Source organism: Pezoporus wallicus, unplaced genomic scaffold (assembly GCF_028554395.1).
Source record: "Pezoporus wallicus isolate ANWC-B61680 ecotype Strahan unplaced genomic scaffold, APGP_CSIRO_Pwel_v1 contig_5601, whole genome shotgun sequence".
In the NCBI taxonomy this organism is placed as follows: Eukaryota; Metazoa; Chordata; class Aves; order Psittaciformes; family Psittacidae; genus Pezoporus; species Pezoporus wallicus.
The window spans coordinates 720,065-742,476 of NW_026642944.1; the positions used below are offsets into that span (position 1 = coordinate 720,065).

Consider the following 22,412-nt stretch of genomic DNA (forward strand, 5'->3'; position numbering starts at 1 on the left):
TATGAATTTCTCCAAGTGACAGCAGAACAGTTCCTGTATTGCTGTTCAAAACTTACTGAATAAACAGCATGAACTAATCAACACCATTTTCTGTTAGAAAAAAAATACAAATAAAATAGACACAAATAGGCTTAACTGACAAGAATTTGCAGTGTTCTTGCATAAGCACAGAACAAGTATCACAATGTATGTTTCCTAAGAAAGGTGCCACCTATGCTGAGGCAAACATAGCTGGTAGAAAACAACATCAGATGTCCAAATCTTATCTTCAGTTCCTACACCTTTACGGCTATGGCAGATAACCAAGTAAATTTCTTAGATGTTAAAATATAATTGATCTATGCTGGGATGCATGTGAGTACCTGTACTGCAAGAGACAGGTGAACTGGTCCAGGTTGGACACTTGAAAGAAAATGAGAGTGGAAAATGTGAATGTGCATAGTTAATTTCCAAAATTTTGTCTCATTATTTCAACTCAAATATCACGTGCACATTTCCACATATTCAATATACAGAGGCTTATTTTTTGGGAGACAGGAATAACATACCACATGTATCAAGAAAGACCATGGAACAGTCATTTGCAACTCTGACCTAGGCTGCACAACCATGTTGAAATGGCTTGCATTCCATTAGGGGTACACCTTGTACTTGGAATAGACAACTAGCAGCGTAATTATTAAAAGAACAACAGCTATTATGCTGATCACTTGGTAAGTTAAGCCTACAGAATAGCACAGTAATACAAAAGCAGAATTCAGTGTTACATAGTTTAAGTGTTAACATCTGTCTAGAATGAATCTTTGTTACTGCTGCAACTATACAAGTATGATACAGAGAACAAAAGATCACAATATTCACTTCTTTTAACATAATTCCTGAACAGGAATTAATCAAAATAGCTAGCACAGAATTAAAATAATTATTATTTTCTGTTTGGAGGAAGAAAAGAGAAACTCATGACTCTGATGTGACAATAAAATGGCAAGTAAAATTTACTGCAAATATATTTGAAACAATGAGCTAAGGTGAAAAAATAATCCCAGCTTTATACATACAATGGGCTCTGAGTCCCTGTTTGAATGGCTGAATTCCTTAAGCACAAATACAATGTATGGTGTGAAGTTCACAGCAAACTGAAAAGCTGCATGAGCAGGAGTTTCATTTCTCTGAACACAAAAAAATAAAATTTTTTCTTGATATATAACAGCTTTAAAATAAAGTCATACACCTTGAATAACAGAATACACATCTAGTGGCAAATAACACTGGCACATAAGTAGAATCAGACTCACATCAGTAGCTGCTGTCAGGATTTTAGAAAGGATGACTCTTGCTAACCCATCTCTGCTGTAATCCAAACTAGAAACAGTCAGTTTTAACAAGTGATCCTGGTTCTTCAAAGAACAAAGATTAAGAAGACTGGGGGGAGAGGAGGCGGAAATGGAGAGAGAGAAAAAAAAAATAAATTAGTATTTGAACCCACTCAAACTGATTTATTTCAATCATGAATTTGAACTTAAGTACTTTGAATTAAACTTTAATTTCTATGCATAATACAAAGTAAGTTCTCAGTGAAATTAAGTTAACTCTAACCTGTTACATCTGTGAGAGTCAAATGGGGACCAGATAATGCACTGAACTGCAAATGGGAAAACCCCCAAATGAACATTTTTTATAACTTCTCAGTAATAATTTTGTTAGCATTCTTTAATTAGTGACTCTGAGCACGAAAAATAGTATTCATGAAGGTCTGTGAGCAATTCCTCATTGTAAAACATTCTCAACTGTTCTAGCTTGTCAAAAGGTTAGTGCTATTAACTGTCTACATTTTACTGTAAACTAGGTTTTCTTACACTAGTAAAAAAAACAAACAGAGTACATAGTTTATTTGGACCTGAACAAAATTTTAACTTCACAGCTTCACTCAAAGATATTAGTCTGAATTTGAGGTACAACATGCATCATGGCATTTCACAAAGAATATGATACCTGCCAGTTTTTAGTGGTGTGTGGGTTTTTCTGGTTTGTTTGGTTTTGTTTCCCCTCCTCCCCCCATCTTTTCAGTACAGTATCATCCTTCTTGATACTGATTTCTGTCAGATAGATGTGGAATTTTGTGACAGATTCAAAAAATCTGTCAGTAACGGCAGCCTAAAAGACTCCTCCTTAACAAAACCCAAACAAACGAACAAACACTCTCCCCTCCCTCCCAAAATAAAATCCACACAAAAACAAAACCCCTAACACCCCAAAAAACAAACAAAAGCACAAAAAAACCCCAAACAAATGAATCCCTCCCCCCCCCAGCTGGGGATTATTTTTCAGCTTTACAGATGATGGTGCTCATGCAGGTTATAATTTTCATTATACCCACAAGCACAGTTTAAACAGAATAAAAACACTCACCACTGAAATACATTGCATTTTTCAAGCATTTTCACTCCATGAGGATGACAAGAAAGAGTACCAAAAAACAGGAAGTAGTGCTGGCTAAGGGTATTCAGTAACCCGTTATTCTGAAGACTACGCTCAGGTTTCATTCCAGATGAAGAGTTAAGCCAATGTACAATATCTTTAACCAAGTCCTCCAGGTAACCTTGTCCATCCTAATAAAACAAAGAAAAAGCTGTTTACTAAAACTCAGTGTCTCGTTACTGAAATCGATTATTTCCATTTTCTTAAAACACACAAACACAATAGATACAAACCAGAAAGGCTGACTGGAAAACACAATTCAGACTAAAGAAAAAGGTTCAAGGCAAATAAAAGGGCTTAAGCTTGGAGACATTTCAGGACCAATTCTATTCTTTCCAGGGAAATGACTGTTCAACGACATATTGCTGTGACCTGAGGCATAAAAATTTTTTAGCACACAAGAAGAAAGGAGGTAGAGAAAGGAAGGATATATGTAGTAAAAACTGAAAGAACTCCAAAGCCTAAGTTGCATTTAATATAGCTGTATTTAATAAAACTTCTACTTATACACAATCATCTTCCTCAGTGTCTCATACGGATAATTTAAGAATCATAGAATCATAGAAGAGTTAGGGTTGGAAAAGGCCTTAAGATCATCTAGTTCTAACCCTCCTGCCATAGGCAGGGACACCTTTCACTAAACCATGCCACCCAAGGCTCTGTCCAACCTGGCCTTGAACACCCACCACCAGGGATGGATCTTCAGTTACACTTCTTAATTACATTGCCCATTTTATTTTTAACATCCAAAGTCTACAGAAGTCTTTACTAAAAAGTGGCATAAAGCAGCACTACTCATTCTAAAGAGCTGAAAATTTCTTACCTCTTCTGATTCAAGAAGAAATTCAGTAAACTGACAACCCACCACAGTGAGCTGCTTAGCCTTGGCATACTCCAGATCCAGGTTGGCATACAATTTACTGCTAGGCTTGTAAAAATATAGCAATCTCCTTACAAACCTACAGAAAGTAAAAAAAATTAGCTGTTTTGCAGTATGACAAGGATAGGCTCCCAGTACAAAATGATGACGGTAGAAAAGTTACATTATCACTAAATTAGTTTATTGGAAATAAATTTTCAAATGTTATTAAAAAGAGTAGCAGGTAGCAGTAATGAGACTATCCAGATACAGCTTCAGAGATTCAACTGTACTACACATTATGAAGGGTTTTCCATGCCATGATTTCAAATCATAGAATCATAGAATAGTTAGGGTTGGAAAGGACCCTAAGATCATCTAGTTCCAACCCCCCTGCCATGGGCAGGGACACCTCACGCTAAACCATATCACCCAAGGCCTCGTCCAACCTGGTCTGGAACACTGCCAGGGATGGAGCACTCACAACCTCCCTGGGTAACCTATTCCAGTGCCTCACCACAAAATCTCTGTGTTCTTAGAACCCACAGCTTCCTTCTTCCCATGCTTGTAATTTACTTTGCTGCAGTTCAGCCTGTGGTGAGTTTCAAAGATTATACTATCTTCACTTAAAAAGAGCAAAACAAGAATTTGTGAAATGAATTTTCTTCATCTACTTTAGTTAATGCTACTGTGAAAAATACATTTTTGTGTTCTGCCATGAAAAGGCCATATTTGTTCTGCAAGAGTATTTTCATTGAGCTCACTTTAGCATTTCTGTAAAATAACACAGTAATTGCAAATGCAGACTCACTCAGACTTTCTGAGATCATGGTATATGTAACTTGAGTTTTGCATTTCAGAAATAAATCTTCAGCAGAGAGCTTCCCCATGCCAATTCTTTGTCAAAAAATAAACACACACTTGTGCTTAAAAATAACACAGAATGTTCTGTCTGAAGGTGGGTATGTTGAACATTAAGAAAACTTAAATAGAGCACTGAGACTTCTGTAAAAAAGTGAGAGTAAGCCACTATCCCAACTCCAAACACAGGACAAATCACAAAGGCAATTTGAGGGCTTCTTCAAATTTTGTCAAATGAAGTCTATTTTATTCTGGGCTACTAGCAATAAATATGTTATACATATTAACTAACACATTTGTATTTGTGCCTATATGCGCATACTCAAATGTATATATATGCATGTACATCTGTAGACACACACTGCATTAACTATACTGCTATAAAATGAACGCATCTCTACAAAAATATCTGGAATTTCACAAAAGTAGCAGAAATAGCTTTCCATGCTTACAGAACAGAATTACTCTCCAAAGTAATTTCATCAAATACATTTCTGAAATTCACGTTAAAAGGTACATTCAAGCACTAATTATAGTAACACTATTACCATACATGCACAAAATTAATAAAAATGCCTAAATGCCAACAGATATGAAAGGAACCAGAGCTGTACTTTATTTTCTCCAAATCACAGATGCTTTCCTTGCCATTAAGAGCAACTAGAAATAACTCCCTTTTAGTTTTTGACGAAAGCTGAAATATATGAATGTACAACTGTAGACCTATTGTGTCAAAATTTGTCACGTGTTGACATTAAACAGTAATGTATTAAATATCAAAGAGGTAATACTTCAGGGTTTAAAATGAAAACAGGTGTTTGCAAAGCTGGTATGATTCTTGTTAAGAGAATAAACATATAAAGTACCTGTGCACAGAGAAGAAACTACTGAAGCTTAAAGTCCTATTTAAAGCAAATACTGCAACCTTACTATGCTAATTTTCTAGTTTGCTTCTTATCTAGAGATTACGTTTTAGAAATGTGATATGCAAGAATAGTTTACTGCAATATTAAAACCCAGTTTTTCCAAATTTCTCTCTGCAAAGGAAGGCTAATTTTTACATACCTGTGTAATTGTTCATCTTTATAGTTCCTTAGATTTACATTTGGCCACTAGAAAAATAGCAAATAAAGCATTATATGAAACTTGTACATTAGTCCTTGATTAGTCACTCAAATTTTCTCATTACTATTAAAGTTATATTTACTAATAAATAGAAGCGTAAGCTTTCTTGCACCTAATGTTACCTATAAAATCCCCTTATTTTATTCGCAAACCCACATTTCTTGCCCTAAAAAAAAAAACCCTAAAAAAACTATGGGTTTTTTTTTCTAGAGAAGGACAGGGAATGTCAATCACATGCAATGTGTATATGGCCCCAATTCTAATGAAACCTGGAAACTATGAACAGCTAATGAAAAATGAACAGGTTTTTTCAGTTTCTTCTCTGCAAATACAAAAAAACTGATCTGCATAATAGAGAAATGTTTTTTGTAGTAGTTTCACTATTATTTAAAATAATCACTATTCTGTAACAGTTCACTTAAATACTGCTTATTAAAATGGTATTTAAACTCTTCTGCTGATCGTTCATGAATGTTTTAAGAAGGATCACATGAAGCCATAATACTCTTTCCTGGACCTATTCTTTCTATTATATTTTCCTCTGGTTTTACAGGCATCTGCTGTCTGTGTGGTTTCAGATCTATTTTTGTTGCTACCAGTAAGTATCTTCATAGAATAGATGGAGAAAACCTGCACAAAACATCTTCTTTCCTGCCTAAGTCATACACTTCATTAAAGACATAAAACACATTACTTAATGATTCATAGAACTGATTACACTAGTAACAGTGCCAGATAAAGTATGAAGCTCTACTGTCAATGACAAAGTTACAATTCCTCCATACTGACCACTGCCACTTTTGCTGCTCTTTTAGCAGCTTAGACAACAAGCTGAGCAAGTAAAATAAGCAGTAAAGGACCACATGAGATGCAAGTAGTGGGGTTGTTAGAAAGCTGATGCTCCACAGTTGTCCACAGTCTGTGACAGAGACAAGAAGATCCACATGAGACAGCCAAGTCCAAACACTGGAATCTGGATCCTTCTCATTCGAGGACTAAATATGGACCACTCTGATAACATTATCTTAGTTTATGCTGGTGTGCATTTTAACAGAAACAGAAGTGGTAAGAATTAAACCAGGAAACACATAAATTTTTGACAGAAGCTCCTGATTTTGAGACATTAGCAACAGTTTGACAGGACACTAGAAAATCTACTACTGGAGCGGTCTGAGATAGCATGGAAACTGGCAGCTTGACTTAAATTTCAGGTAAAAAAATCCTAACACCTTAGTGGTCAACTACATAAAGCTTCCATAGTCCAAGTACTACTCTGATTAATTAGGATCAAGATTCTGAAAAAGTTTCTTGATACCTTTAATACTGAATCAAAAGTTAAAAAGAAAAAAAAAAAAGATCTGATTAATCATCACATATGTAGTAATCCAGTAAACTGGTTAAAAGCCTCTGAAAAGTGAAATTTGGTGGAACAAAGCTTCTTTACTATACATATTCAGGTCTTTATACAAGACAGACTCTTGCTCTCTCAAGTCTCACGGGTTGGGGAAAAATAGGAATGATAAATAATTAACACAAATAGTTTCTTTTATTGTTTTAATATAATATTATGATTGTCACCATTAACCCTTGACTGTCCTTTGACCATATTTGTAATAATAAAGAAGACAATAAGAAAATGTTACTTGAGGTAACAACAGAAGTACGGCTTTGATCCACAGAATGACAGGAGCTATTTTGATTTGAAAACTGCACTGAGTACTCATTCAGAAAGTATTTTGTTTAAAAGCTGTGCATTAAATATATTCAAGATAATGCCCTGAGATACTTATTTTGTAGAAACAAGTTAATTTTATAATAAACTCTATTATATAAGAATATTTGTATTAGTTCAAAACTTAGGAGACTGCATATGGAATTAATGTTAGAAAGTCAAAGCTCATAGGTGAAATGCAGATTTCTTTCAATCAATTTCATACAACTAATATCACACCCTTTTTAAGCTTACCTTCAGTATGGTCCCTATTAAATTCCAGTTCCAGTCAAGATTCTCTTTATGATTGAGAACTTGGCTGTCTCGAAGATTCATTACAAGCGCTTCTTCTGTATCCTGGAATACAGACATGAAAAAACTCCAGCAAGTTTCCCTGCATCATTTTTTTCATTGTTGTCACATGATATACTTACTAATCATGCAACAATCATTAAAAGGGGTATGCTCCACAGTAGTTTACTTTTGAAAGTAAACTGCATGGCTATAATTTAATAGCAAGAGATCACAATTCGTCCCAAAAGGCATCAAACCTCAGCTTAATTTCACTCCTCAATTTCTAGAAATACAACATAGTATCCACAAGTACGTAACATGATAAATTAAATAAAGAAAATGCTACAAAGAAATCATGCAAATGACTCTGAATTAAACCAGAGTGAAGCTTGGGGGGGGCAGGATCTAAGTGTCCAAAATATGAAGTAAAATTCAGTTTGGAAAAAATTGGTATTGGTATTACCTTTAGAATAAAGATGTCTTTCTGCACACGGTACTGATCCCTTTTTTGGTGTGTTGAGATGGCTTTCTGAATAATGTGATCTAAATGGAGGCTGTAAGGTTTAGGTCCTCTTTTCTTCATCTCATGAAAACGTTTCAAGCAGTTGAGTGCGGCACTTGCTCGTCTAATAGGAAAAATACCCTATGATCAGTATTTGGCAACTGTTATCCAACAGCACACCACTGCTGTACCTTGAATAAATAAACATAGCTCATGAAAGAACCAACCAACAATTTGAAGCAAATAAGAACAACGGAATTTTCTTAATACAAGTTTTCATACATCCCTAGGCATCAATCTTGTAGTGAAATGATACAGAAAATTATCTTTTAGAATTTCTAGTACTGAGGAATCTATCACACTTCACAGAAGATATCGTAAAGCTTAAAATACTGCGAGATGCACAGTAGAACAACAGTCTGCAGTAAAGTTAAGAGTTGAGTGAGCTAGCTTCAACTTCAACTAACAATGTAATTCTTGTAAATTCTGTTGTTTATGAGTTTTGCCTACCCCGCTTGTGTTTTTTTTTTTTACTTTTTTTCCTTGGAGGGTGGCAAGAGTGTAAGCAGTATTTCCGTTCTTTATATCTCAAAAAAAAAAAAAAAAAAAAAAAAAAAAAAAAAAAAAAAAAAAAAAAAAAAAAAAAAAAAATAAAAAAAAAAAAAAAAAAAAAAAAGGCAGATAATCCAGAAATGTGTCCCATCTGCTCTTCATCCTTCCTCTGATCCCACAACTTTGCTCAAGTGAAATCTCCTGTGGAGTTTCAGCTATGCCTTTTTTGAAAAATAACTGTTATCACCTACCAAAATCTTCTACTGATCTATAAGAAACTTTCAAAACTAAAAAGCAGAAAAGCACCAAGTTTCTTTGAATCAATCTACAAACAGCATTTATTTCACAGTAGTATTTCAGCAAGTGTTTGTAATTTATTGCTGACAATACAATGAACAATAAAATAGAAAATTATGATACATTTATCACCACAGTGATGTGATAAGGGAGACCTGGAATGGCATGAGTAACTAGCAAAGATATTTCCTATAATTTAATGTTAGAAACCCTCCCCCCAAAAAATAACCATTTAATTTAAACTGTCTTTACAAAAAATGCAAGTACATCAGGCAGCAATTATATACACATGCATTTGTTTGCTTGTAAAGGTTTCAGCTACCAGAAAACTTGTAGGTTTTCACTCATCTGTAGAAGGAAAAGAAGATGTAAATATTTTTATTTAAGTCAAACTTAGAATTCTTACAGTCTTTTCTCTTTCATGATGTCAAAAGATGCTGCCATGTTCATTAGTGTTGGTAAGCAGTGCAGGTGATGGCTGTGAGAATGAGGAAGAATTGTGTTTGCCTAAAAACAACAAAAGACCAGTTAGAGTAACCTATTGCAACATTTTCAAGCCATCTGTATAGGATCAACATTTGAAGAATCTACCACTTTTCACAATACTTTCACTAATGGCTTAAAACAATTTTTGATTTCAGAGCCTTCTAATTTATTTAAGTGTTAACATGCAAAAACATGCAAAGCATCACATATCCTGATGTCATGTGTATTAAAGTACAAAGATACCTAAAACCAGAAACACAATTTAAGCTGATGATTTCCATTAAAAACTTTCTGCACAAAAAAAAAAACAAAAACCCCCAACTCATTAACTAAATTAACATCCTGAGTTACTAGACATTTAATTGCCTTTGTTTTGGAAAACAGGCAAATATTTTTGGAAACAAAATAATGAAAATAAGAAATTACTTCAATCTCCTACACTAAATAGAAGCACACGCATTTGTTCAGTATTCTGATGAACAGCTCTCTCTGACTAATGAACTGTCTCTTCAGAAAGCCAAAAAATACCTGTGCTTTGCAGCATACTCAAATGTCAGTAACAGAAATATGGCATACAGTTACTACAAAGTCCTCTTTTTAAACTACATGGCTGACTAAATACTTAAGAAATTTTCACCAATTGTATAAAGAAAAATTACTGAAGAGGCTAAAGAACAGATCTGTCGTAATTGTGACCCATGCTGCTGAGCTGAGATGTTGTAAATCACTGTGGTAATAACCCTTTTTTTTTTTGACCATTAACTACCACTGAAATGAGTTGATAGTCTAGATTTGCAGACTACATCTGGTAACTTACATTCAAATTTTTGCAAAAGTTGTATTTTGCAATTTTACCATCTCTTAAAAAGCAGGGTTTTTTCAACTTTTTTTGTTTTTCAAATAACTGCAAGAAAAATCATCAAGAAGTGCTCTGCTGCATATGCGATTCTTGCCATCAAGAGAGGATGACATAAAAGAACTATTTTGCAAGAATATGACTAACAGCTCCTTGTGAAGCTGACAGATAGCACTGGAGCATATATGAAAACAGTATAGTATCATCTCTATACTAGAATAGTTAAGAGAGTAAGCTACTGTAAAAGGTACATTAGGTTGAGGGAAGGAGAGCAAAGTAAGGTCTGCTTGGCTTCTCTACAGCATGGGTTACCCACAGCAGTGCTAACAGAGCACTCTGCCAAATTGTGGTTGCCTGAATGAGTAATATCAAGTGTCCTGGACACACCAAGCTGAATGTAAAGAAAACTTTTCATTTGCCATCATTCTGAGGAAAAGCAAAAATCAGAAAGTCCTCTTCCCAGAAACAGTAACTGATGGGTGAGTTTGCAGGACTCCACCTTAAAATACAACTGGCTAATGAGGCAAGGAAGTATACTGGTGAGAGTTTGGGAGCTGAGGATTATTCTTGGAGCAGAGCCTGTAGCACTTTCAATACTTTCCAACCGGTCTGCCTGGTTTCGATGTATGAAGTGCCAAAAGATGTAGTACAGATTAATCCATTATTCTGATGAAAAGTAGATGTTCTACATTCATAACACAAATTCAAAAGCTATAGGTGGAAATACGCTATTTGCAACTAGCTACTGCTCTAGTTATTCTCAGCACAAATTTTACTTACCATGTGCAAAAGTTCTCCTAAAAGGATAGTTGCTCTAACGGACACATGGTCATCACTACTTGTGATCACTTCAACCAGACCCTTCAAAAAGTTAAAGAATTATTACAACACTTAATGTACAACACTTTATTTAAATATTTATAGGTGAAAAGCAGGAAGCATCTATTCAAAAGTCATCAGTTACCTCTAGAAGTCCATTGGTAATAAAAGCTGAAAGCACTAAAGCCAAATAATTATCCATTAGATCAGGCCTAAGGAGAAAAAAAGTATGGAAACAGTTTAGCAAGTTAGTTTCTTATTGTGTCTGCAAGAAAAAAAAAAAAAAAAAAATTTGTTACCACCACCACAAAACAGAAACAAGGGTTTACAGTAAGCTCATTAAACGCTCACCTTGACCTGGCTCGATGGGGTAATACAGTTTTAGCTTCAGCAGCTACAAAGCCATCAGAAAGTCTCCAACAGTCCTGAAACCGGCTTGGATCTAGGACAATATGGACAATTGTAATTATAACACAGGATTTCATAGTGTTATTTTAATGGTTATCAGTACACAAATAACAGTTCTTGCAAAAAATAAAAATTAAAAATAAAAAAATTGAGGTTCCAAATTATAGAAAATTTTGTCAGAAGGGATAGCTAGGAAGTTGTCTAATATACTCCTGAACAAAGTAAAGCTAACTTCAAAGCTACAACAAAGACTGTATACAAGTGTCAATCACAATAATGACATTTCCAAGTCATAAATACATTAAACTTGTTTAACACAAAACACTGCTACACCAAAAAACTGAAAATGTACATCCATATAATGCAAAGTAGCAAGTCTGCAACACAGACCGATATATTTACTTATAAATGTGGAATAAGGATTAAACTTCTATAATCAACTAGTTTGGAGAATTGCTGGAAAGCTACAGCCTGAAACTTGCTCCTTTTGGGCTCATACTTTTGCACTGTGAAAGAAAGCAGAGGACGCTCTTGGGTTTAGAATGGAGTAATTTTAAAGATAAAAGACTAACTCTGCTCAATATAAAGACATGGAAAAGCACACACCTGCCTCAGGAAAAGTCTGCTTAAGTGCAGTGGAAATAGCTAGCACATACACAATGCATAGAAAAGACTGCTCAGTAACTTTTTTGTAACATTTGCTAACTCTTTTGCACAAGTAAGTCCAATTTGTAGTAATGTGTTTACACAGTCGTTTGTGTAAATGCTCCATTATGCACCACTGGTGATCTTTATCAAACTTACACCACTTAACAGCTGATAAAGAATTTTAAATAGTACTTCAAAGCACCCAATGAATTAGTTGATGAAACAGGTAATAGTGACATAATTTACAGTACAGAGGAGACTGTGAAGGGCTCAAATCTGTAGAAGGGCTTAGTAGACAGAATTCTTCGTAAACTGTTTCTAAATACTCACCTACACTGAGAAGGGCCTCAATAAATTCTTCTGCATTAACAGGGAGAGGAAGGCGAAATATATCATAGAGAACTTCAAGCAGACCTCGCTACCAAAAAAAAACAAACAAACCCAGAATTTAATAGATTTACAAAAGCTGTCCTTTTGTTCACTATTAATATTCACGTTGATATTTCTAGAGTGTGCTAAAACTGGTATAACCTGTTTCAGGATTATTTTTTTTTTTGGTAACATGATTATATTGATAAACTGAAATAATCTGAAGAATAAGGGAAGAGGCTTGTTTACTTTAGAATTGTTCCTTATTATCACACTGAAATCTACAGACATTGAAGCTACTTGGATTACAGACTTTTTAGAATAGTTACTGCTGCAACCATCAAATTCTTGGTTTGTAATTTAGAAGAAACATTTTTATTTATCTTGGATTCAAATCTGATTATTATGCTTTAAACTTGTAACTGCAGCTACTGTGGAAACGCTTTGACTTGGGACCAGACTTAAAATTAATTTATGTATTTTTCTCTCCTCCATTCCCTGCTCTCAGATATACAGGGTGTGCTTCTCATAGGATTTTTATAATGGAATTATAAAGTCAGGGATCAAATAAACACGAGGATAGTGGTCTCAGTGGAGTCTGTGTCTAAACCACTAAATTGTTAAATTTTTAAGAATATTTCAAGTAGAACACCCAATATTACACATACATCAGTACTAAATGTTTATCACCTACCCGTATTTCCATATTTGGTATACAGAGTACCCCAATAAGAGACTGAATCCCTGAATTTCCAGGTTTGCACAGACTGATAATACCTAGAAAACATTAAATACTTAATAATATTCCTACACCAAAAAACCCCAAACAAAAAAACCAAACCCCAAAACAACAAAATCACAAACCAAATCCATTAAACACACTGAATTTTACTTCCACTTGGGGTACAAGCACAGATAATAGAACTTTCCAATCACAAATATTTTCACCTTTATCATGCCATCTCCTTTCCAACAAATACTACTTAAGAAAACTTCAAATAAAAAGAATTGTTTCTTCATTAAAAACTATAGATATTTTACCCTTTCTGCTGTGCACAGTATTTTTAATTTATCTGCAAAAGCAGGATTCATTAAATAAATGGCAGAAAGAAAAGATGAAATTGTTGGTAAAGAATGAATCTTAAACATGGAAGATTTGAATCATCTTGGCAGAACTATGAGAAGTTTCTCCATCAAAAGCTGTATCTTAGCCTACCATATTATTCAGTTCCTTTTAACCTACATGAATTCTAAGCAGCAAGTTTAAACATCCTTGGAATACCATTCTCTGTGCACAGTTCTAAACCATCTTTTCCTAAATGACTAATGCTCATCTCCAGTTTTAGCATGGTAGATTTAACTTTGCATAAACGCTCAAAGCCTCTCTTATAATTTGGTCCTTTTATACTGTATCTTTGCTCAGTTTAATATTTCAATATTAATAGAGAAAACCTTCAAACTGTTTCTAAATGTTACACCTACAGTTTACACTGATCTTTAGCCTCAACTTATATATGTCTCTTCATCAAAAATGTGGCTGCAAAGACAGTAATCATGCTCATTTCCTTGGCCACTTCTCTTCATACTTCACAGAATTAAAATGTACAGAGAGATGCTATTCAGAAAATAAAAAAGCTTCTCCAAAATGCAACTTTAAAAGAACAAAAATAATTCACTTTGTCTTACAGATCACAAACCTCAAATCATTATTTGTTAAATATTACTAAAAAAATGAAAAATATCATCTACCTATTTATTTTCATTAATATAACTTTAACTTTAATGAAGTGTTTTATATGAACTTTACTAAAGTCCTGAATTTCAAAACTTCATGTCACAAAAACTTAAGACATGTACATACGGCCATGTACATAATAAGAGCATTTAAGTGTGCTCCAAAATGCACCTCAAAGGTCTTTTCCGAGAGGATGTAGTGGCCACATCCCAAGTGCAATGCAGAAATAGGTTTGGGTGCATGCAGTCATTGTTGCACGCCCATTTTATCTCTTAAGAACATGACTGCCTATGAGGATAAAGGACATAAGAACCATCAGCTCTGAAGAATAATCCAGCCTGGGAAACCAGGAGAGCCAAACAGTGTAACACAAGCAGATAGCATAGACAGGAAAAAAACCACCCAAAAAGCCAAAATGAGAATCAAAGCCCTGCAGTCTGGTTCAGCTACATGTCCTTTGGAAAGACTAACAGCATAAGGACATCTTTGTGTTAAAAATATTTAAGATATTAGGCTCCAACATAAGTAATAAGGCAACTAATGTACTCCAAGAAAATTGTTTCTTCAGCCACTTGAAGTTTCAGGCATATATAATTAGTTCTAAGTCTCTGAGGAGAGTCGCTGCATCTTCCTTACTATCAGAAACTGCTTCCTAAAATTTTAAAGTTGTCACAAACTTCTGAAGCTTCCTCCTCAAACAAGTGAGAACACATGTAAAAAATTTTTGAAGGATACCTGGATATTAAAAGAAGCTTAGTGATCATTTTCAGAACATTAAGACATAGCAAATAGTCTTACAATGAAGAAGGCTCTCTATACAGTTTGAATCGTTAGGAAGTATAGCCTGTAAAAATCCTACTCAAAGTTTTGGTAAATTATCATATAAACTAATAAAGTTTAGTTCCAAGACACCGCCTTGTCTAAAAGAGTGAGCAGTCCCTAAGGCAGTATCTTCATGTTAGGTATTGTAATATTGCAAAGAGAGGATTTAGGAGGAAAAAATAAAAAGAAAATGTTTCTTCAGTTCAGAAGTGTCTTCTACACAAAAAATCCCAAACTATGTCCATCTGCAATTTTCCTTCAGCACTGTGTAGAAGCACGCAGTAATGGAACTGGTAGTATCTCTTCACACAGAAAAAGATTTCTTATTTACACTTGCAGAATGATCTCAAGGGCAAATTCTTACCGTATGATCTTACTTTCAACATCCTCTCAGCAGATGTCAAGAACTACCATCAAGATACAACTTATAAGGCATTCTATATGGGAGGTGGGGAAGTTGTGTCTTGTCAACGTAAACTATGTATGTGTCCTCAAACTTCACAATACCAAGCCACATCAGTAGCACTGTAGCAAGTTATTCATAGAAATTAGACATATCAAATTAGACTGTCTCTCAAAACACTCTTGTATACTAGAAAATAAAATTCCCCTTCCAATCATCCAGCTTCAAACAAACAAAAAATCTTACCTGCCCATGATCGAAATGCTGCCACTATTCCCATTTTACTAGCTAGGAAACGTGCTTCTCTGTCCTCTCTGTCATTAAAACAGCAAATGTCAAAGTACAGTTAATTACTAAAAACCAACCAGTGTTACTAATGTAGGAAGTAAAAAGTAGTTAACAGATCTTAGATGGGTTACAAAATCCAGAGTGAAAGAGATTGTTTACATATGCATATACGTGTGTATATGCATTTACGCAATGTCTACACAAACACACACACAGAGAAAGATTAGAATTTCTGTTACTTCCCCTTTTTCAGGGAAGTTTCCATGGTAGGAGGATAACATTACAAAGTAAACACCCGTATGTGGTCAGATGTATCACTCTGCACCTCCCCTGACAGCAAGTCTACATCAGGGATCTAAAGATCTGGATCTTACTTGGTTATCCGGACCTAAGCATCTTATGACATTTGGTAATTAAAAAAAAATGAATAATTCAAGTTGGAAGCAATCTCAGGAGGTCTCTAATACAAAAAGCTGGACAAAGAACTTAACAGCAATCAGACCAGATGTCCTGGTTTCAGCATTTCATGCCCAGTATATGAACTGAGGGGAGTTACCCAGAAGGCCCAGATTGCTCCTTGGGTCGGGCTGGGTATCGGTTGGTGGGTGGTGAGCAACTGGTGAAGCACTCGGATTTATTGATCTCTTTTCCTCTTTTAGTTTTATATTATTATTATTATTGATGGTAGTAATTCTGGTTTTGTACTGTACCTTAGTTACTGGACTGTTCTTATCTAAACCCATAGGGTTTACATTCTTTCAATCCTCCTCCCCATCCCTCCAGGAGTGAGGCAGGTGAAGAAGTGGGGGAGTGAGCAAGAAGCTGTAAGGTTCTGTGTTGCTGTCTGGGCTTAAACCATGACACCAGACCAGGCTACACTCCAGACTTGGGTTTTAGTAACTCTAAAGCATCAAGGCTACAGGACCTCGCTGCACAGCCTATTCTAACACTTAACTGGCCCCACAGAAAATTCCACACACCCCCCTTCTCGCTCCTTATGTCAAGTTGGAACCTCTCTTATTTCAACTTCGCCCTGTTGCTTCCTGTCCTCCCACCATTCACCACCATGAAGGGCCCAGGCTACAGCATCTTCTTAGGTACCAGAAAGGCTGCTATTTAAGGAAGCATGTCCCAGGACCTTCTCCTCTCTGGGCCATGCAAGCCCTTTTAAATGTTAGTTTAGTATTAGGTCAATGCTTTTATTTTCACTTTGGAAAGGAAAAACAGTTCAATTCCAGTACCGTGAACGCAACTGATAGCACAAGTAGCAGCACTAGCACTTACTTGACTTGTCCTTCTGCTGTATCTGGATTATGCCTGTAGTGAAAATCCGTGTAAGGAGCTAAAATTCGCTAAACAGAAAAAAAAAAAGACAAAAAAAAGACATACATTACTTTCACACGAGGATACAGTCAAACGGGTCTTGCCCTTTCCTCAGTCTCACTCCAATCTGTCATGTTATTCCTGCTTTATAAATCACTACGGTCTTAGCCTAAAATACTGTATTTTAAAGATTTTGCACTAACACAGAAGGTGAAATCTGAGACTAAATCTTAAACATTTTCATTAGTAATACAATGTTTAATTTCTTTCACTAAATAAGTAAAACTGAACCCACCTCTAATTCTACATCTGCTCGCACATACTGTCGGGTCTTTGGATGATTAATGAGGTGCAAAACTGTAGTTATGAGAGCCTCATTTATTCTGCTCAGCTGACAATCAATCACATTTTTCAAGATGGTACTTAAACCACCCCGAAGAGCGACCACCTCTGGATTCTGAAGTGCTAAATAAAGAAAAACACATCACTTTGACCAGTGGTAGGAAAAAACACATTTCATGGCTTAAATACGACAAACTTGTCTGTTTAGTACATTTAGATTTTTCTTCCTGAACACAGCTGAGGCACATGTAAAGCTTTTAATGGAACTGACTGACTTTAGCAATGAACTGAGATTGTGAAAGGTATATATTACTATAGTATTTTTTATATTCTAATATAAGTATTTTATACTAACCCAAAGAGTAACAGATTATTTATTTCTTTAAAACAGAAGTTTGTCTTCAAAAAACTGCTGAAATTATTTCATACTGATTTATTTTGAAACAACTTTGATAATCGGCACCAACAGACAAGTATAAGGAGCTGGGATAAGCCACCATCCAGATAGCCTTTACATGGTGGACACATACATTGACTTCGAAAAGCCAGTACTCACTGTAAAAAAAAATTAAAGGAAGATGTTTTGTAGTTCTGCAAAATCCTGTACATTTGTCAGCATTTCATGGATGGAATTCTCCCTACTTTCAGTCCATTAGATTTAGAAACATCAGCTGCAGCAGGGAAATGTTTTTAATGTAAACTAAAAATTGGCAAGTCTCAACGGAAAGAACAGCACCTGAAATATTCAGCTACTTAGAAGATTTTGATTTTAAGTTAAAGTGGTTTCAGTTTATATCAAACTAATGACTAAAATCCATGAAACTGACATTAAGAGTATTTAACATATGATTACACCCTCAATTATTTGAATATCATCTATTCAACACAAACCCACCGAAAAGAGTCTCTTAAAAAACTGATGACAACCATATAAAAATTTTTCTTAATTAGCTTTCAGTTATCTTACCTAGTTCACAGATAATGGCTATACATGCTCGAACCATTCTGTCTCTTTCTTGAAGACCATCATTTCCAACTGCTATCAAAGAATTAGTAATAGAACTGGGGAACAATGATGCATTCACAGTGATCATCTGCCAAAAATGAAAGAAAAAGCCCTCTGGTTTCTTCACAGGATTTCTCTAAATGTACTCAGAGATTCACCAGCAACCTGTTTCCTAGATACAACCAGACAGACTACTCCATTTATTACTTGGTTATACCTGGCTAATCCTCAGAACTATTTCTTTTGCTCTTGAAATTCTTTGTCAATTTACTTTACCATTCTCTTCCTGCTTCACTTTTTTATTTTTGTATTATATTTTCATAATAGGAAATGGTTAAAAATATGTCTGCTGCAGTGAGAACTATGGATACCTTTTTTATTTTTTTTTCCAGTAATTTATTGACAATGAATACTATACAATGACACAGTAGATTACAAACTCTCCTAGACTAATTCATACCACAGCAGATTCTTCAATACCTATCCAACTGTTTCATTAGCCAAGACTAAAATCTGCTGTTTCATAGAGATCCTTAGATCGCTGCACACATTTCAAACACATTAAACTGAAAGCAAAGACGAAAAAAAGACCCGTGTCCAATTACAGAAACCAATCCTTCAATTAAAAAAAAAAAAAGGCAATAAATTTGATACAAAATAGAACAATGTATTGCTCCTTTACACTACTGAAGCCCTGCATTATGGAAATCCTCAGCTGCTAGTTTAGGATGATCAGAATTTACACCAGATTCAGGAGCAAACCTCGGTGAACACATTAAAGGAAAAAAAGCCCTGCACCAGAACAACCAACCAATGCCACCAACTCCTTGTCCTCCCTCAAATGAGGCTTTGACTGCAAAGTCTGAGTAACTCTACATTTTTTCACAGTTTGTGAAAATTAAATATACATAACCTTTTAACTCTCGAACATGAACATCACCAGCAAGATGTACTACAAAGGAGGAAGTAGGTTATCTGACTGCTTAAAAAGGGAACAACGTCATGTGTTACAGCCCACTAAACCATGTAACTTCCTTTTTTTTCTACTAATAAATGAAAGTGAGATGCAAAAAAAAAAAAAAAAAAAGGTAAAAGAAAAAGATAAATAAAAAAAAAAAATCCAAACATCTAAATACTTAAAGCTAGTTTCCAAAGGTTTTGTTTAATATCCCTTTCACTGCCAACAAAAGCAAGCTTATCTTATTTTTCCAAAATTGTTTTGCCCTATATTCACTTTACAGCTCCCTTCAGTGTCTCATAGATATCTGTTCAGATAAAAGGGATTAACTGTTTTGCCTTCTTTGCAAAGTATTTCAAAATAAGAAGAGATCAACCATTTTGACAAATATACTGTAACACTTTAACAAGTTCATTTTTAAAATGTGTTTTTGAGAAACTTCTTGTTGTATACAATACTGTCACCCACAAAACAGGAAACTTTAAGATAGGACTCTAAAGAAAAAACAAACTTTTCCCCACCCACACAGTGGGCATTCACTTTTACAATGCCATGAAGTAAAAAGAATTAGCAGTAGAATGAGCATACCTATCTACTTCTACATTAGTAGAATAAATATAAGCTTTCACATTTGCTTTCGTTTAGCTCTAGGTATTGAAACGAAGTTCTAAAGACCAAGGACAGGTGATGCAAGGCTACTTATAAGCATCTATGATGAAATAAGTAAAAAAGATTATCTCTTTCGTGTTTATAAAGATTCCTCTAAAGAAGAGGAAGAAAGAAGGTGGCTCATACTGTACCTAACCCTGACTTCTGCTTTGAAAATAAAAAAATCCTTCTGCCTATTAAATTATTTTTAAAAATGGTCTTACTGACTTCTATTAGATGGAGAAATAATTTCTGAAGCAACTTTATGCCCTTCTTTTCATGGCTGAAGACACCGCTAAACTGTAAAGCTCCTACTAGGAAATACAGATGTGACTACAGTCAAGAGATAGTGAGCACTCAAAAAAAAAAAAATCAGAGATTAAATTTAAAAAAATTAAAATTATCTTTCTCTTCCTGCATATATTTTTAAAAGAAATTTATTACATACATTTTATAAATTCATTAAACAGGATGTTTTGTATTTTTCTACTCTATGAAAAGTGTGAGAATATTTTAATTCTGAAGTTTTGTATCTATCCTAATGTAAGCATTTTTTCTATCAAAGATAAGGTTAAAGAATTGCATCGAGAATTTGAAACTGAAAATAGTTCTGTGATGCTGGTGGAACCCAGTGCAGCTCTCCCACGGCTCACAGTAAATCATCTGCTGCACAAATGAATTAACTCTGTTTTATCTGCCATGCGCTGTCCTCTTCTAGACCTTTATATAAACTTTTAGAAATCCTGACATCAAGACACCGAGCCCAAGATACTGAGGGTGATGGAGAGATGGGAAAAGGGCAAGAGACAGTAACAAAAAGAAAGTGTGAAAATATGGAATGTGCCATTTGGGATGTGTGCCACAGTATTCCCTGTGAGAGTGGGCTTTCTCAACTACTGACTGCCCTATGCCAACGCATGCTTAATTCAGATATGACATGTGAAAGTTGTTAATTTTACTGTCAGGCAGGTGGGTTGGCTTTTTGTTGTCTGACAATGTCTTTTAAGAAAAAAAAAGAATGCTCTAAGTAGCAAAAGGTGTTGGGAAACATCTTTCATCAACATAGTTCTCAGCATCAAAGAAGAATGCACGGCATCCTTCTACAACGATGGAGGAAAAAGCAGAACTGGTGGTCAGCTCTACGATTTTTTAAATGCTTATCTTTCAGGATCATTTCTTCAAATCAAACTAATGGAGTTACCTCTCTTGCTGCATCTCGTATATTTCAAGCAAGACTAAGAAAAGTCCAAAAAAGTCCAGGAAGCATAAGAACATTGCTCTGACCCAAATAAAACCAATTATGAATCTGTTTCCATTCCTCTTCCCATTTAAGTTATTCTGGCTTCACATTGAAGCTCTCTTTTTAAAGCAGATTAGCAAAGAACTTTTATAAATTGTGACTTCCACAAGGATCCATTCCTTTATGGTAATGTTTTTTGTTTATTTGAGTTTGGGGGACGCATGGGGTGGTGCTGCAGCTTTAAAACTTTTTGGTGCAACAGTTAATCAAATGTATTATCTCTTCTACAAGACAGAAGCCAAGTGAGCTTATTATACAAGAAGAAATTGCACATCACACTTCCATATTTAGAACTTAAATATATATATTGCTGAAAAATATATATATATACTCACAAAACAGATTAAACACACAATGCTCCTGGGGAACCACTCTTCCAACTACTTATAACTTTACTTCAGGTTGTTTTTGCTAAGATGCTCAGTAGAAGAATATAAGCACAATAAACAATAAGTAAGTCCAGTACAAAGGCAGAATACCTTACATAGCTGTATATGCCAATTTCTCTAAAATGAACTTGCAAATGCAGCTACCAGCTTCAAACATCTCAAATCCATGGGTACACCGTGCAGCAACCAGACTACCTACGTCACATTGTGTATCTAAGAAGTACAAATAGCATGAACCTGTATGGCTAAAGCAATAAGGCTAGAAACATTCCTTCAACTGATTATTCCAGCATTAGCAATTTGTCTCATTTCTCAAATGGCAGAAAATCTCCCATCCTTGATTCACAGATCCTTAAAACACACTTTACAACAAATATAAGTCATTAGATGAAACTTAATATATGGTTCTTATACCCTTGCATTCATTATTTGAGAAGTTTTTCCCAAATCTTGTCCAGTTTTATGTCTATCAAAGGGAAATTAGCAGGATTCTTCTAGCCCACTCAAGATCCTCAGTGGTGAGAGATTAAATTCAAAGCAAGTGTCAGTGCTATCCTTCCTTCTCTCTTTTGAAATATCAGCTATAATTTCTTCTCAAATCAAAGTATGGTATTAGAGACTGTGTAAAAAAAACTGCTGATGAAGAAAACCAGGAGTCAGTATGACTGACAGGCATAGCTGATAAGACCATATATTAGGTTTTACCTTTCTGACTAATCGAAGTGCTTGTGTTCTTTCAACTTCATTACTCTGCTGTATGTCAATGCACCTAAAACAAGTTAAAAAAACACATTTTGTTTATAACATCAACTTTCACCTTAACTGTTAACAATTTGTGTTGATAATTATGAAATTGAATAAACAGAATAAAAGGAGTATTATGACTGTTTAAGAATTCTGCCTTTCAGCAAGCATACTTATTATGATTGGTCA

General features: G+C 34.9%; 1 protein-coding gene across 2 annotated transcripts in view; it reads right to left on the reverse strand.

Moving 5' to 3' along the window:
* The window catches only part of RICTOR (RPTOR independent companion of MTOR complex 2), a 78,984-nt gene that overhangs the window by 21,577 nt on the left and 34,995 nt on the right, over nucleotides 1-22,412 (reverse strand). The window contains exons 6-22 of one of the 2 annotated variants that reach the window (XM_057433244.1): nucleotides 22,185-22,248; nucleotides 18,146-18,272; nucleotides 17,132-17,301; nucleotides 16,798-16,865; nucleotides 15,472-15,539; nucleotides 12,960-13,042; nucleotides 12,227-12,314; nucleotides 11,192-11,282; nucleotides 10,986-11,052; nucleotides 10,802-10,882; nucleotides 9,086-9,186; nucleotides 7,792-7,954; nucleotides 7,290-7,391; nucleotides 5,264-5,310; nucleotides 3,302-3,437; nucleotides 2,410-2,609; nucleotides 1,296-1,422 (exon numbers count right to left, since the gene is read on the reverse strand). In XM_057433244.1, the coding sequence (XP_057289227.1) occupies nucleotides 1,296-1,422; nucleotides 2,410-2,609; nucleotides 3,302-3,437; nucleotides 5,264-5,310; nucleotides 7,290-7,391; nucleotides 7,792-7,954; nucleotides 9,086-9,186; nucleotides 10,802-10,882; nucleotides 10,986-11,052; nucleotides 11,192-11,282; nucleotides 12,227-12,314; nucleotides 12,960-13,042; nucleotides 15,472-15,539; nucleotides 16,798-16,865; nucleotides 17,132-17,301; nucleotides 18,146-18,272; nucleotides 22,185-22,248 (1,783 nt within the window). Of the gene's footprint in view, nucleotides 1-1,295; nucleotides 1,423-2,409; nucleotides 2,610-3,301; nucleotides 3,438-5,263; nucleotides 5,311-7,289; nucleotides 7,392-7,791; nucleotides 7,955-9,085; nucleotides 9,187-10,801; nucleotides 10,883-10,985; nucleotides 11,053-11,191; nucleotides 11,283-12,226; nucleotides 12,315-12,959; nucleotides 13,043-15,471; nucleotides 15,540-16,797; nucleotides 16,866-17,131; nucleotides 17,302-18,145; nucleotides 18,273-22,184; nucleotides 22,249-22,412 lie in introns of those variants that run through there. The other variant, XM_057433245.1, reaches the window with a different exon arrangement.